The sequence below is a fragment of the Thunnus thynnus genome, chromosome 19 (genome assembly GCF_963924715.1).
Source record: "Thunnus thynnus chromosome 19, fThuThy2.1, whole genome shotgun sequence".
NCBI lineage: Eukaryota > Metazoa > Chordata > Actinopteri > Scombriformes > Scombridae > Thunnus > Thunnus thynnus.
Genome location: NC_089535.1, coordinates 26484140 through 26499095, shown reverse-complemented (window position 1 = coordinate 26499095; position 14956 = coordinate 26484140). Strand labels below are relative to the sequence as shown.

General features: G+C 37.9%; 1 protein-coding gene across 3 annotated transcripts in view; it reads left to right on the top strand.

The window, feature by feature from the left end:
• The window catches only part of LOC137171353 (WD repeat-containing protein 7), a 110582-nt gene that overhangs the window by 32402 nt on the left and 63224 nt on the right, over positions 1-14956 (top strand). For all 3 annotated transcript variants that reach the window (XM_067575324.1, XM_067575325.1, XM_067575323.1), the window contains 3 exons: positions 3649-3746; positions 14165-14283; positions 14516-14639. In XM_067575324.1, coding sequence (XP_067431425.1) covers positions 3649-3746; positions 14165-14283; positions 14516-14639 — 341 coding nt within the window. The remainder of the gene's footprint in view (positions 1-3648; positions 3747-14164; positions 14284-14515; positions 14640-14956) is intronic.

Genomic DNA, 14956 nt, shown 5'->3' with positions numbered 1-14956 from the left:
GATTTCCACTCCTATAAGTAATGCAAATAGTGTTTAATAGGAACTGTAGTGTATAACAAGAGCTGTGTTCTTAAAATTCAGAGATGGTTAAAAAGATCCCGAATTATATCTTTTAGTATCAATAACCAGAGTTTTTTGGGACAAGTCCAAGTCAAGTCTCAAATCAATCAACGCAAGTCAAACTCTTGGGTCTCGTCAAAACCCATCTCAAGTCAAGTCTCAAGTTCCAGGGTGCAAATTGAAGTCAAGTCTCAAGTCAATGGAGACAAGTCCAAGCTAAGTTTTAAGCCTTGCCAAAGCCAGTTCAAGTAAAAAAAAAGTTCTTAGGGGCAATTCTAAGTCAAGTCTCAAGTCAACTGAGACAGGTCCAAGTCAAGCCTTCAAGCCTCAAAGCAAGTCTCAAGTCCAGTCTGAAGTCCTTGAAGCCAAGTTGAAGTCAAGTCCAGGTCAAGTGACAAGTGTTTTCAAAACCACTCTCAAGTAAAGTCTCAAGTACTTGTGGACGAGTCAAATTAAATTCTCAAATCAATGCAACAAGTCCAAGTCAATTTTCAAGTCCCAAGTCCAGTCTAAAGTCGTCGAAGCCAAGTCCATGTCAAGTCTCAAGTCCTTGAAAGCAAGACGAGCTTAAGTCTTCATGAGAAAAGCACAAGTCATTCTCCAGTCTTAATGGTCTGGTTGCTGACCATTGCTGCTTGAATGTTGTATTAGCTCAACTTCTCAGGATAATAAGTTGCCCCGGACGACCAGGTTTAGGCCACTAGCAATGATGCTGGCAACCATGTTTCCTGCATTTAAAGCAAACCAATGAAACCACCTGTCGCTGATGTAATATTGTTTCGTGCTACTGTGTCATTAATTTGCTCAGTCAGAATTATGAAAAAACGAAGCGTTGCAATTTGATCAAAATTTGATAGACTGGAGGTAAATAAATAGGAGATAAACAGGAAATGGCAGCTAGAACATCAGAAACAAAGAGCACCACCGCAGGAGGACAAAGGATATCATGCAGTCTGAAAAAGTTTTCAGAGCTGTTTATTACTTTCTAAGGAACAAAGAACTCCTCAACTGTGGTGTGTCTAGATCAGAGCAGGTCATTGCGCAGCTACATATGGAAGCTGAAGGATTCTTTATAAAACTCAAACAAGGATCTCTCCGTCTGTCTCCACCTGTACACTCCAAACCAGCGGTTGTGAATATTTGAAGGTGTTTGGCTTTTTGGCTTTTTCATGTTCTCCATCTTACATTTATGACAGTAGAAAAGCTTCCTCCCTGTGTGCTGGAGTTTGAAAAGAAGTGCTCCTGAACTCTTAGTGTTTTAGTATTTCATCACAACAACCACAACAGCAGTCCCTCCAACAGCTCCGGTTGAGGGATGCAGCTCATCCATAGTACGAGTCTTGGAAGTCCCCCCTGTTTGGTAACCCTCTATGTTTGCCTGGCTCTTGTTTTTTTCTAAGCTCAGTCTCTAAAAATAGCTGTTTATTGTTGTTATAAGTCATATTAAGCTCCTTCTGCCCCTGTATATTAAAGAGTATGTCTACGATGAACTGGCTAAATTAAAAAAAATCTTTTTCTTTATGTTTCGGAATGATTTAGCTGTTCTCCTAATGGTCAGGTGTTTTAATGTGGACAGGAGTCTCTGCAAAAACAACTTGAGAACGTAAATGTGGATGCACTGTGTTTTCACACATAAAGAGCGCTTAAAAAATGTGCAGGCATAAGTATTTTTTCCTCCTCCATAGCATTATACAGTTGTTAGCATTTACACTAGCTGCAATGTTTGGTTGCAGAGCAGATGGTGACAGGTTCAGATTGAAGATAGGACACATTTAAAGACCCATAATCTACACACGTCCATATGGGTTGATTTTTGCTTTCCAATAAATATTGTACATACACCACCTGTCTGTGCCCCACTATTCCATGTTAATGCAATAAGTTTGACTTGTAGATAAAGAAAAAAAAAAAAGTTCTTGCAGCTTTTAACCATTATAACGCTGAACATCCAATCACACCTGAGACACATTTAAACGCTTAGTACAGAATTTACAGGGGCAATTTTTTTTCCTGTGGTTTGAATTGATTTTTACGAAAATGGATGGATTTAGATTTTATTTAGATATGAGCCCTAAGCCCCATTCTCCAGCTTGTACACACATTAAGCATGCAGGTACAAAAAGTAGCGCTCTGATAACATCATGAGCTGCATACTGAAATAATTTAGCCTGATAAAGTCTGTTATCAAATATGATTCACATAAACACATGGAGTGTGAGGAGTGAAATTAGGTCTTTCTTTTAATGTAAATTAAGTTCAGTTCAAACAAAAATGTAAACTTATCCTATAATCAGACTAATTGTTGGTAAATTAGTTTTACTGGAATTTGTTTGACATAATTTTTGTGTCACAATATGTGGATATATCTGTGTTTCTTTGTGTTTTTGTGTGCCACACTGACACAAAGATGACTCTGTGTGTGTGTGTGTGTGTGTGTGTGTGTGTGTGAGGGGCTGTCAGAGGTGTTTCTTTTGTGTGCGTTGTAGAGAAAGGCAGAGAGTTGGTGTGGTGGTGGGGGACATGCAGGTGCATATGGTCTTGTGCTCTGTTGCTCTGAATGGGTCTCACTTATCTTCTCAGTAGAATACAAGAAGTTTTTAAATTTTAATAATAATATACTGTGTATATATAATATATACACTGAATGAAGTACAACAGTATCAAATGATTCCTTTATTAACTCTCATTTATTTCTTATATTAGCATGAAAGAAGTTGTTGAAAATTGAAATGTAATTCTATATAATGACAGCAGCATTTGACACTGTAGTTTGGTGGTGATCAGTTGTTTGGATTAGATTTTTTAAAGGCCTGAAGAGGTGAATGTATCTAGTAATGAACAAGAAAAAAGTATTTAATAATAGCTGGGGTTGTGGCCATCACTGCCAAATACCAGGTAAAAAACATTGAAAATGTGGTAGGCTTTTAATTAGAAACATCTGCAGAGGAAGTGTTGAGTTTCACTGATGATAACTTCATCAAAAAAATAAAAAAGATGGGTTAACATATGATCTCACAGGATTTCTTTTGCAACCCCTTGTGGGAGGCCTTGACATCTACTGATTTTAGAACACAATTTTTTTAACAATTTTTTTTCTACAGTTTTTGCAGCTGATGAAATAGATTTACATGAATTTCTACACTCCTTGTAATAACAGTCCTACTAATAATCTCTAAGACATTCATTCATTTCCATACTAACACTTTGGCCCACCTCCTGTTGCTTTTCAAAATGTCCTTGCAGTAGAATTTTGGCATTTTTAACTTCTGCTTGTAGGGCTCCCTGGCAGTGATTTGTTGCCTGGCAACTATTATTGATCACTGTATTGATCGTTGTATTGGAAGTGTTTGTGTGTCTCTGAGAGTTAGTCGCCTCCGGTCTGTTCAGACCCAGGATCGCGTCCTCCACTCAAAATTCAATAGGCTGGAGCCCAAGAAGACACATACACACACACACACACACACACACACACACACACACACACACAGTCACAGAAACAAAAATACAAAGAGTGTGTGTGTCCTGGCCCTCCTCTCTCCTCCCTGCTCCTTTAATATTTCATGCCTGCTCTTTGTGATCCTCCTCCAGGCCTCCCAGACCAGGAGGAACCCCGGAGACTCCTCGCAGGACGCCGGCCGCCCCCCCTCAGCCCTCCAACCCGGCGCTACAAGCCCAGATCAAACAAGGTAACTACAAAAGGAGGGGTCGCTCGCTTCACACACCCGTGGGGCCCTGTGGGGAAGGTGGGAGGGAGGGGGCGGGGGTTTGATAATGCAGCCCACCGGCAATAAAACCCACAGAGAGTTTAAAAAAAAAAAAAGAATCTAGAAATATCGCAGGAGGAAGCTGCTGCTGTTTCCTCGGTCAGCCGGTCTTTAAAGGGCTGTTCTGCTGTTTTTGTTGGAACTTCAGCTGAGAGCAGCAGAGTTCAAACCTTTGACTGCAGATTTGCTTCTTTCAAAAATATTTTTATCCAAGAAAGACTGACTGCATTCTGTGTAATCATCATCATTGGATAATTCTAAAATCAAGGTCACAGATTTTGTTCAAAAACCTCAATCTGGTAAGAATGTACTGACAAATACCAAAGATCAGTCAGTAGTAACAACATTTTGTAATATTGGCAGTTTGAGAAGTGATAATAAAGTTTTAATTTTATGTATATATATATATATATATATATATATATACTAAACTACAGACTAAAACGGTGGATTTTAAAAAATTTCCAACTGCCTCATTTTTTGTAAAGACTCAAAGTCCAGACCAATTATAAAGTTGAATTTTATTTATGAGTCTACTACTGTTGTGCAGCAATAAACCAACCTTTAAAGATAATGTGACACTGAACATGAGGAACTATTAACAATCTTCTTTAAAAGAGACATAGGGAACTGCAATGATGCTCCTTTTTACTCAGAAACAGTCTTTATTTGACAACAGCTGGTAAATACAGTATTTTTTATAGATGAGACGATCAACTCATCCAAAATCTGTCACAATCTCAGTTGGTTGAAATCCGGAACAATTGAGAATTTTAAAAGTTGTGGTTGATGCTGTGATCAATTTTGAAGGTTGAAGGAAATAAAAGAGAATTCACCTTTGAAGTGGTGGGTTAAGGACACGTCTGTAGAGAAAGAAAAGAAAGATGGATAGAAATTGACAGAAAGAACAAAACATCACTTTGTGAAGGTGAAAAAAGTGGAAGTTTTTTGGAGTCTTTCTTTGCAGATAGCAACTCACTCTGGTTCACTGTAGGGGACATTTTAACCAGCCGTCACCATCTGCCTACCACACATGCACACACGCACACCCCCACACCCACACACAAACACACACATGTGACTACCTGCCACACATACAACAAGCTCTATACCTACAAACACACACCAAAAATCAAGTCCATGTGGATACACACACCACACACACACACATGTGCCATGGGTGGCACCCTCAGGGGTTTGGGGGGGTTTGCGCTATTGTCATGCCTTAATGGAGGCCAAGCGTGACAAGCGTGTGGACTTATTCACGCCACACGCCTATTCACCACCATTCAGAGGGAACGCTCGGCCATGACCTCTGCTCAGCCCGTCTACTCCAACCTGGTGTGTGTGTGTGTGTGTGTGTGTCAGAGGCTTTGTGAAGGAGAGTGCTGTTAACCCTGCTCAGTCTCTTTTCTCATGGAAATAAATGAGGAGGCCCCTCTAATATACTTCAGCATTTACAGAGAGATAAAGAGAAAGAGCCGGGTGTTTGCAGATCATTTAAAACACCTAAAAACTCACACTCCATTAATATTTTATAATCATGTCCACACTAATGCCGTTAAGTTTCTAAAAACATCCTTATTTGCTTCTGGTTTAGCCTTCTTTCCACACATTGCCAGCAATCTCCTCCAAGAGAAACTGTTTTTCAAAGACACTTACCCAAGTGGATGGGATTAAAGGATGAGTCTAGTTTCATAGATTTGTCCATCTTTTCTGTAAGTAATGATAAAATTGTATTGTTTTATTGTTTAATGAGCTCGAATGAAAGACAAAACAAAAAAGCACTGAAGTCTGAAGAAGCAGAACAAAACATTAACCTGCTGAGACCAAGAGGAAGAGAGGAAGTTTGCCAAAAATACTTTTTTCATCCAGTGACTTAATCAGATGAAGGTGCTTATGCTATGTTCACATCATGTGGGTGTTTCAGCTTCTAAATATTGTTCATGTCAACATCTAAGTTGTAAATATGAGTGGGAAACTCAGATTTTTCTGAAAGCTTTGATATACCCCACTTGGCACTTCATGGTAATTCAACACTTATTTAATAGCAAGGGTAAGAAAATAGTGCTATACTGACCATGCTACTGTATATGGCGATGTAAGGCATAAATTGTTCAAATTGTTGTGGCTCCCTTCTCTTTTGGTTAAACATTTTTTTTTATATTTGACAGTGTGGATAATATTTATCTGCATTAGTGTGAACGTCATCTGAATTTGAGGCCTCAAGAAGTTACAGCTTTACATTTTAATGCAACCATAACCTAGGTGGGCACAGATTCCTCATGTTAAGATATGAGCATGAAAGTATCATCTGCATATTGGATTATTAGCATTCTGCAGACGGCGCCATCATGCAAAGCTTAGCCATAATGCAGGTAAAATTGGGGTTAGGAACACTCTTCGTGGATGAACATGAATGTTTTCTAATTTCACTTCATTAGTTGCACTGAGGTCCCAGGATTGTCTTTGAAACCCCTTTATCATTGTTCAAAATTTCTCCAAAGCCAAATTTTTTAAAGCCAGAACGTAAGTATGAACATTCTGCTTCGTGAAGCACTTTTCCTCATGTCCACAGAGAGCAGCAAGACTGAAGAGTGAATTATATGAAGTAACAATGACGTTAATCCTTTAATGAAACCAGTTAGCCCTCCTTCAATAATCAAGGTAGTAAAATAAGTTTAAAAAAGCTGCAAACCTAAAAAAATACAATACAAAACAGTACTTAACATTCAATCTTTTAAAGACATTAGTAAGTCCCACTTAAAATCTTAACATTGTTTTTTTTTATAAAAAGGTCCTACTTTTCTTTTTTCTTTTTTTTTTACTGTTGTTTTTTTCCAGGGTTGAAAGCTTTGAGCTTGAACCTGCACATGGGACTTAACTGGTTCAACAACAGCACGCTTCAACCTAGTTCCAGGCAAAAAGTTTGGTGAGGAGTAAAAGCAGTAGATGGGAGAGAATGAGTGTACTCTACATACACCGTATTGGTTTTTTGGCACTTTTCAGTACACTAATGATTTTGAGGCTTTTGCTATTTAATTTAGTGCAATAATGAAAAAGAACTAATGAGGATCTTGTAATGACTTGTTTATTTAGTGTACCCACATTAAGATGAGTACATAATATTTAAATTCCTTAGTTGTGCTTAGTTACTTGTGGACCCTGAATCCCCAAGCTGGATATGAATATAAAAGTATCATCTGCATATGTGATTATTTTATTATGTTACCTCCAACATCCAAGCCTTTTCTAGTGGGTGCCATCCCTCAAGGTGCAGCCATTGGCCCAGTAGCTAAATTAGATGATATAAGATGACTAAAGTATAATTAACGTTATCATAGATCATTATACACACTAATGCTGACAAACTGCTGTTAACTGCCCTCAGCCATCCTCTCTTTATATCTTTCTCATTTCTTTCTCACCCCTTTTCTGTTTCTCTCATCTTCTTTCTCTTTCTGACTCTCTTTTCACGTTCAAACTGTCGTTCACCGCATGGCTTTAGCCTGCTGCCTGTTCTCTGGAAAAGACTTGTTGCACAAACACCACTCTCTCCAATATTTTTTTCACTGTATTTTCATTCAATCTCTCTTGTAGAAATGTGCACATTTCTTTCTCTCTTTTTTTCTACCTTTCTTTACCACCAACTGATGTAATGTTGTAACTGTTTTATCTGTTGTCTCTGTGCTACATGTTTTCTCTGTGGTAATCAAAGTATATAATTGACTGTTTTAAAATTTGTACCTGTTGCATTTTGCTGCTTACCAGATTTTTTTGTGAACAGTGAGTGTATGTACTGTCTGTGGCTGTATTTAAATGCAAAAAATCTCAATCTGATTTTACTTTTGTGGGAAATGCTGCGGTTTTCATTCGTTAATTGTCAAATACCTTTAATGGGAATTTTAAAATGATCTAATTCCCATGAAGGGATCTTCACAATATAAAGATTGCAGGTTTCTGGCCCTAGAATTAAGAAACATCAAATCTATTCTTATTACAATTTGAACTGGTGCATAATATTTTCCCTGCATGTATATTATTTTACATACATGTCATTTATTCTTTTTTTAAAATTAGTTTGTTGTATGTTCTTTTTTAAAAATTGTTCCCAATGAATAGGGGATACTAAAATGCTAGTGGCATAGTCTGAAACCTTTGAGTCCTCGTCTAGGATTTTTGTCAACTTTGGTTTGTTTTGGGTATAGTTGGTCTTCATCTTCAAACTAACTGCTGATTTTTCATCTCTTTACCAAGTGCTTGCTGGAAAGTAATGTCTTTGTTTCACTGTTTTTTTATTACATATTTGTGCCTTTTATGAACTTCTCTCTTTATATATTGCCACATCTCTCCTTATAGGAAATCTTCCTCTCTGCCTTGGGTTTATTTTTGTGTTTGTTGCCTTTTTTGCATTTTTCTTTTGTAATTTTGAAGTTATTTAGTTTATGTTTTGTGGATGATTTGTTTGCGAGTATATCATGTATTAACATATTTGATTTACTTTAGAGAACACTGTCCACTAACCTAGATCAAGATTGACCCAGTTTGTAGATGTGTTTGGATCAGGAGAAAGTCCAAATCAAAGGCTAAATATGACTTTAACCAGTTGCATCACTAACATGTGTTCTGTATTATTTGCTTAAACTACAAGGGAATACAGTATGTATTTTTAATGATGGTCTGCATGTTAGTATTGTGCCATGATTCCTTTTATTATGGGAAACTGTTAATGTTAGCAGCTACTTCTCACAGATTTTAGCGTCTGTTAACTGTTTTATATACTGTATGTTCACAAAGTAACAGGGCTTTGTTTTCAGGTGTAGTTTTAACTTTCAGAATTATTAACATGATACCTGTAACAATATTCTTGATATGTTTTGTTAAGAGTCTTAAAGTAAAATTGCAAGCCTTGTGCCAGCCAAGAAAGTTCATTATAGGTGGCTATAGCCAGTAATATTAACTGCTTATATTAATTAGCATTGTGGTTGTGTAGCTTTGGAGAGAAATTTGACATAGCTAATCATCATGGAGGACATGGATTAGCAGACTTCCATTTACTGTAATCCTTTGATTTGGACTTTCTTCAGTTAAACTTTCCACCAACTCCTGCAGCCCAGTGTATATTCATATTGGATGTTTCTGCACCTCATAAAAAGATGGCCAGTGCCAACATTCAGTGCTAGTGCTGTTGTGTGTTGTTTACATAGGGAGGTGTAAAATAAGGGTGTGGAGATTGGGGTGGTGGATGTTTGTGTACTGTGTCTGATTTGAGATAACGTTCCGTCACAGACCTATTAGTTTTTGCTTTTTTAAGTCATAACCACAATGTTCCCCTAACCTTAACCATACCAGATATAGTTGCCATGTGCAGATATTTAGAAAGAAAGAATTTTAAAAACATTGGCACTGAACATTAAAAAAAATGTTTTACCTGCTGATTTGCAAGTAGAGCTTTTCAGGGTTTATATAAACACAACATGGCTGCCATTTGTGTAAAGCAAATGTAATATGTATTCTTTTTTTAACTTTTCCTTTCATGTGATGGCTTATTTCTTCTTTTTCTTTGTAAATGTGATTTCATTTTCTGTTCTTTTTTATTGTAAAAACATTTTCTTCTTCCCAGCTGCTTGACTGCTTGTCTCTTCTCTTCGTTTGGTATTGTATATGCAGCATTTATATCTTCCTAACCTCTTCCTTCCTTCTTGACTATTTCTCTCCTTTTCTTCCTTTACAAGCTGCTGTAGCTGCCACAGCCAACACCAGCACTGCTACTACTGCTACCACTGCTGGGGTCCCAGGGGCCCCTGGGGGCCTTCCTCAAGGGGCCCTTGGCTCCCCCAGCCTCGGCCCTGCTTCTCATAACATCCACTCAGTCAATGAAGGTACTGACTGAACTGATGGGTACAGCTTAGGGAGAGTCTCGCAGCCATACTCTTTCTTCAGATACTTATCTTTGTCTTTGGAGATCCTCTGCTTCCTACCTTCCTTCCTTCTTTGTGTCATTCCTTTTGTTCCTTCTCTCCTTCCCATCTGTATTTTTATTTTTTTACTGTCCATTCCCATTTCTTTTTTTTTTTTTTCCCTTGACTTTTCTCTTTATGTCATCATAATTCACCTCCCCTCCCCATCCCGCCTATCAGTTATTCATTTCGCTCTTCTTCCTCTTTCACTCCTTCTTGGATCTTATCACCTCATTTCTCTTCTCTTGCATCAGTTTTGTTTTTCCCTGCAGCCAGTGTTAGGTTTTCATCTCGGGTGTCTAGCTCCAGTTAGTGTCTTTGTCCTTGTTTTGGTCTACAGCGCTGTCTGTCTATCTGTTTATCTGTGTGTCTGTTTGTCTGTCATAGCTGAGTTCAGTCCACTTTCAATCCACTCAGTTGATGAAATTGATAGTTGTGGTCTCCAAATTTGAATGCTGCAAAACACTGAAGTGTTTATAATCTAAATTTTTCCGACTACACCAGTCAAGCAGTTTAATGATTAATCCCTGATATAATTCTGCAAAATATGGAAAAACTGAAGGAATTGTTGAATATTATTCATAACATAATCCAGCACAAAACACAATAGTACAAGCCCAGGTCAAAGAATATTTATCCTCAATCTGGACCTATGGTTTTCAATATCTTATTCCCAATGTCTTGATTTTGGCATTGTTATTTGCAATTTTGTGGAAATTAACAAAAGAAAAGCTGCAAATTATATTTTTTTAGCCAAGCTTTTAGAAACTGAATAATCACTGACCGCAATAATCACAATAAATACTCCACCAGAGCTGGTTTGAACAATTTAATAGGTCAACAATTGATTTCACTTTAAATCCAAGTCAATGAAATTTTCAGGCACCCACGAAGTGCTTCCTTGTGCAGCAACATTTGGTGAGATATAGAGCTGTGTCATCTGCAAACAAGCAGACTTTACTGTGATATTTGGAACTGACACATTTGAGAGTGCATTGACCACAGTCCCTATGCTCTTGCCTTTTGTCTTTTTTCAGTTGTTGGCTCCTGTGCAGTATAGTTCAGTCCTGCTGTTTTATCTGTCTGTCTCTCTGTCTACCTGTCTGTCTGAATGTCCTGATCTTTCAATGTCTCTATGCTCACTGTTTGCATGCTTGCCATTTCCACCTGACGGTGTCACTGGGAAAAAAACAACCTAAAAAAAACAAAAAATCATTGACCAAATCCAAAGAAACCTAACTTTAGTTTAGCAACAACTTAAACTTTCAATCCTTTGACATATTGCTGTCCCTCTGTTTTCACCTACTGCACATCCGTCTGACGCTGTCCTCATAAATTTTGAAGAGGGATACACTGTAAAAGTTGCATTTTGAAGTTACAAAAGGGAAGGAAATGATGATGATTTTTATTTTTGTAAATGAGCTTATGGGTGTCCGTCTCAGGGCCAAATACTCTTCTTTGCTTTTTAACCAGCAGTTATTAATATTTTTTTAACAGGATGTTGGCTTTTACCATTGAGGCTTGCTGCCCCATTCACCCATACAATGAATGTGTTCTCAAATTATTTAAACTATACTATTTCTATAGGGAGATCTATAATCAAGTGCCTTTCAAAGCTGATGACCTTTAGTTTTCAGAGACTAAAACATCTGGACAAGATTATTTTTATTTAGTTTCATAATGGAAAACGGCAAGCATGCACACAGAGGCTCATTCCTTCCCTGTGCATGTAGGAATGTTTTAGATAAAATCACTTCAAATTATCTGCAAGGGTAAACACCAACTTTAACAAATATGTCAACAAAGTTTTATATTAGTAAGTATTGGCAACAGGAATAGTTGCTGTTAGCAGCAAAAGTAGTAGTAGTAGCAGTAATGGTAGAAGTATCAGTTGTAGCAACAGCAGTAGTAATAGAGGCCACAATAATACTTGTTAGCAGCAGCAGTTAGTAGCAGAAGGAAGAAGGAATAGTTATTGTTAGCGGTAGCAGTAGCAGGAATAATTGTCAGCAGCAATAGCAGTAGTAGCAGTGGCGGCAGGAATAGTTGTTAGCAGAAGGAATGATAGAAAATAAAGCTTCTTTTCTGGAATAGTCTGCAGAAGGTATTTAAATAGATCAACCTGATATTTCTGGCAGACTTCAAGACGATTTAAAATTCAATGGTAAATGACTGCACTGTTAATTGTGGCTGATCTTAGCTTACTTTTAGCCTTATTTTAGTAGTATTATCTGTTAAATTATATCTGTTGCCTGACTTTATATTGTTTTCTGCAACTTTTTATTCTGCTGTCTTGGCTGGATCTTCCTTACAAAAGAGGTTCCCAACCTCAATGAGACTTTTAGCTTTAATATACTGTATACATTTTTAGGGCATTTTTGTGCCTTTTATGATAGCGACAGTTGAGAGAGTTGACAGGAAACGAAGGAGAAAGAGTGATGGAGGGGTGACATACAACAAAGGTCCGTTGGCAGAATCGAACCGCAGAAGTCTTAACCAGTAGGCTACCAGGATGCACCAAGAGACACACTAAGTTAAATAAAGGTTGAATAAATAATAGCAGCAGCAACAGTAGTAGTAGTAGTAGTAGTAGCAGTAGTAGCAACAGCAACACTCATTAGCAGCAGCCGCAGCAGGAATAGTTGTTAGCAGCAACAACAGTTAAAGTAGTTGGTTTCCATTTTTTAACATTTGAGGTGTCTGCAAGACAGTGATGAATATGTTGCAACTGGAGGTTGACTGGTTATTCTTTTCTGATAGCCAGTACCGAGACAGGTGGTGATTATAGTCCTCTGCTTAAGACACTTAAGACTATATTCTAGTTTTGTGAAATTTGTCGCAATAAATCTGTCAAACTCTGCATATAAAGTTCCTGAATACAGTATGTGTGTAAAACGCCTAATGGTTTGAGTTTTCCCTGTATATTTCAATGGCAGAGGTAAGTTTACATGGTGCCCCTGGCAAAGAAATTTTTTATGGAATTTCTTTGCTGCAGTCATTTAGTGTCTATCATACATGAACATTTTGCATACATGTATTATCTCTACAAACCATATATTGAACCAATATATGTGAATAAGGTGCTTGCTTTATGTTGGGTATAAGCAAATAAACGTTTCAGCCCATGTTTTGTCACAGACATGTAATAGCTGGTGTATATTTCTCTGGTGATTGGTGTAAAATATAAATATATGCCATTATTTCACCTCAAAATGACACAGCTGGGACATGAGCCCTATTGAAGCGATACCAAGACATTTTGATTGTTAGTTTTCTTCATCAGTCACTCAGGATAACACAGCTGAGAAAGCTTGTAGTACCTATGTCTTTTGTTCTGAAAACCTGCAAGGTTTTGTAATGTTTTCTTTTGCTTTCAAGCTTTAAAATTCTCCACTGTAATGCAGTGTTGCTGAATGAAATAAAACACACTTAACTTCATCATGCCAAGGTATCGTTATGAGGCTTTTGTTGATCCACCAGGCAGTGCTGTATATCTGTTGTTTACCTGTGAAACTCCATCAAACATACTCAGGCTCTGGTTAGCAGAAACAATAACTTTGTTCTAACCAAGACTGCAAATAATAGCCAGAATGTCAATAATACTCCCATCTTGTGTTTAACTGTTGTTGGTGTGGTTTTTATATTTTCTAAGGAATGTATAAGTTCAAAGTCAGTATGTGTGTAAGGATGTGAGAAACTCGCTGCTGTCATATGGAAAACATAGTTTTTTTTTTCAGCCTGAAAGGTCAACTTGAAAAATTTTGACTTAAACATTCTTAAAGAAATTTCAGAAATTTGCTTAGTCTTTGCAATAGTCACTTAAGAAGATGGATGTCAGTCTCACATCTCGGTGTGTTCAAGTGAAACTCTTCACAGATCATGTAAGGTGACACAAAGCGTTTGATCAGTCAGCTTTTCTCAGCACAGCATGATTGCAATATCAGATGATTTATTCAACGTTAAGTCTATTAGTTTAAGATAGCTTCACTGTCTTAAGTTGTCTTAATAACTATTGACCAGAATTCCAATGAAGCTGCCTGCAGATATTCTCAAATCCTAATTATTGGTGACCCTCCCTTGACATTTCCTCTAGTGCCACCAACTCAACACAACCTCCGCTTGTACTTTAAATAGCAGAATCAGTAAGACGGATAAGAAAAGCTAAATCTACAGCATGTTGTTTGTTCTGTCCAACACTTACATATTGTCGGGTATAACATAGAAGAAAAAGGTGTTTTTTCGTGACAGCAGTGAAGTTTGTGTATGAGCGTGTGAGAGGCTTTATATGTAGAATTACCTATTGGTCCTTCCTGCAGTCTTTTCTGACTGTGTGTATGTATGTATGTGTGTGTGTGTGTCTCTCTGTGTGTGTGTGCGAAGGTTGGAGCCAGCTGGCAGCCATGCACTGTGTGATGCTCCCTGACCTCCTGGGACTGGACAAGTTTAGACCTCCTCTGCTGGAGATGTTGGCAAGGAGATGGCAGGACCGCTGTCTGGAGGTAACACACACACACACACACAAACACATACACGCACACACACACACTGAATATACAAGACTTCCACTGCAAAACACTGTCTATGTATTGAACTTGTCTTCTCAACAATTAACCATCCAGAATGAACCTTGTAATTTTTCCTTAAGAAAAAAATATGGACATTTCTATAGAAGACTATAAAATATAATCAGAATCTCTGCTCCATTATAACCTACCCTGTGTGCGGTTTTAGGTTCGAGAAGCAGCACAAGCTCTCCTATTGGCTGAGTTGAGAAGGATTGGCCAATCAGGGCGTAAGGACACCATCGACATGTGGGCTCCCTACCTGCCTCAGTATGTGGACACTGTCAGCTCCCGTAAGTACCTCGCACTGCTGTATATCTGAAAGAGTGAAATGAAGGAAAGGTGCTGGTTCCTTTTTCGTGCGTGTCGCATAGTGAGAGTGTGTGTTTACTGCTCAGTTGCTGTTCACATACTCTTAAACGTGCTAACTGTGAACATGTTATATATCAATGTTAAAATGCTAGCTTACCAGTTGTTAAAGAATGGGTTCAAGTCTATCTTTTACTACATTACTCACAGTGAAATGCTTACATCGAAAGCCTCAATGGCCGCTGTAATCATTCCTCCTGTCCATACTGGCCTCAAAGACTAAACTCAACTAATTTAAATC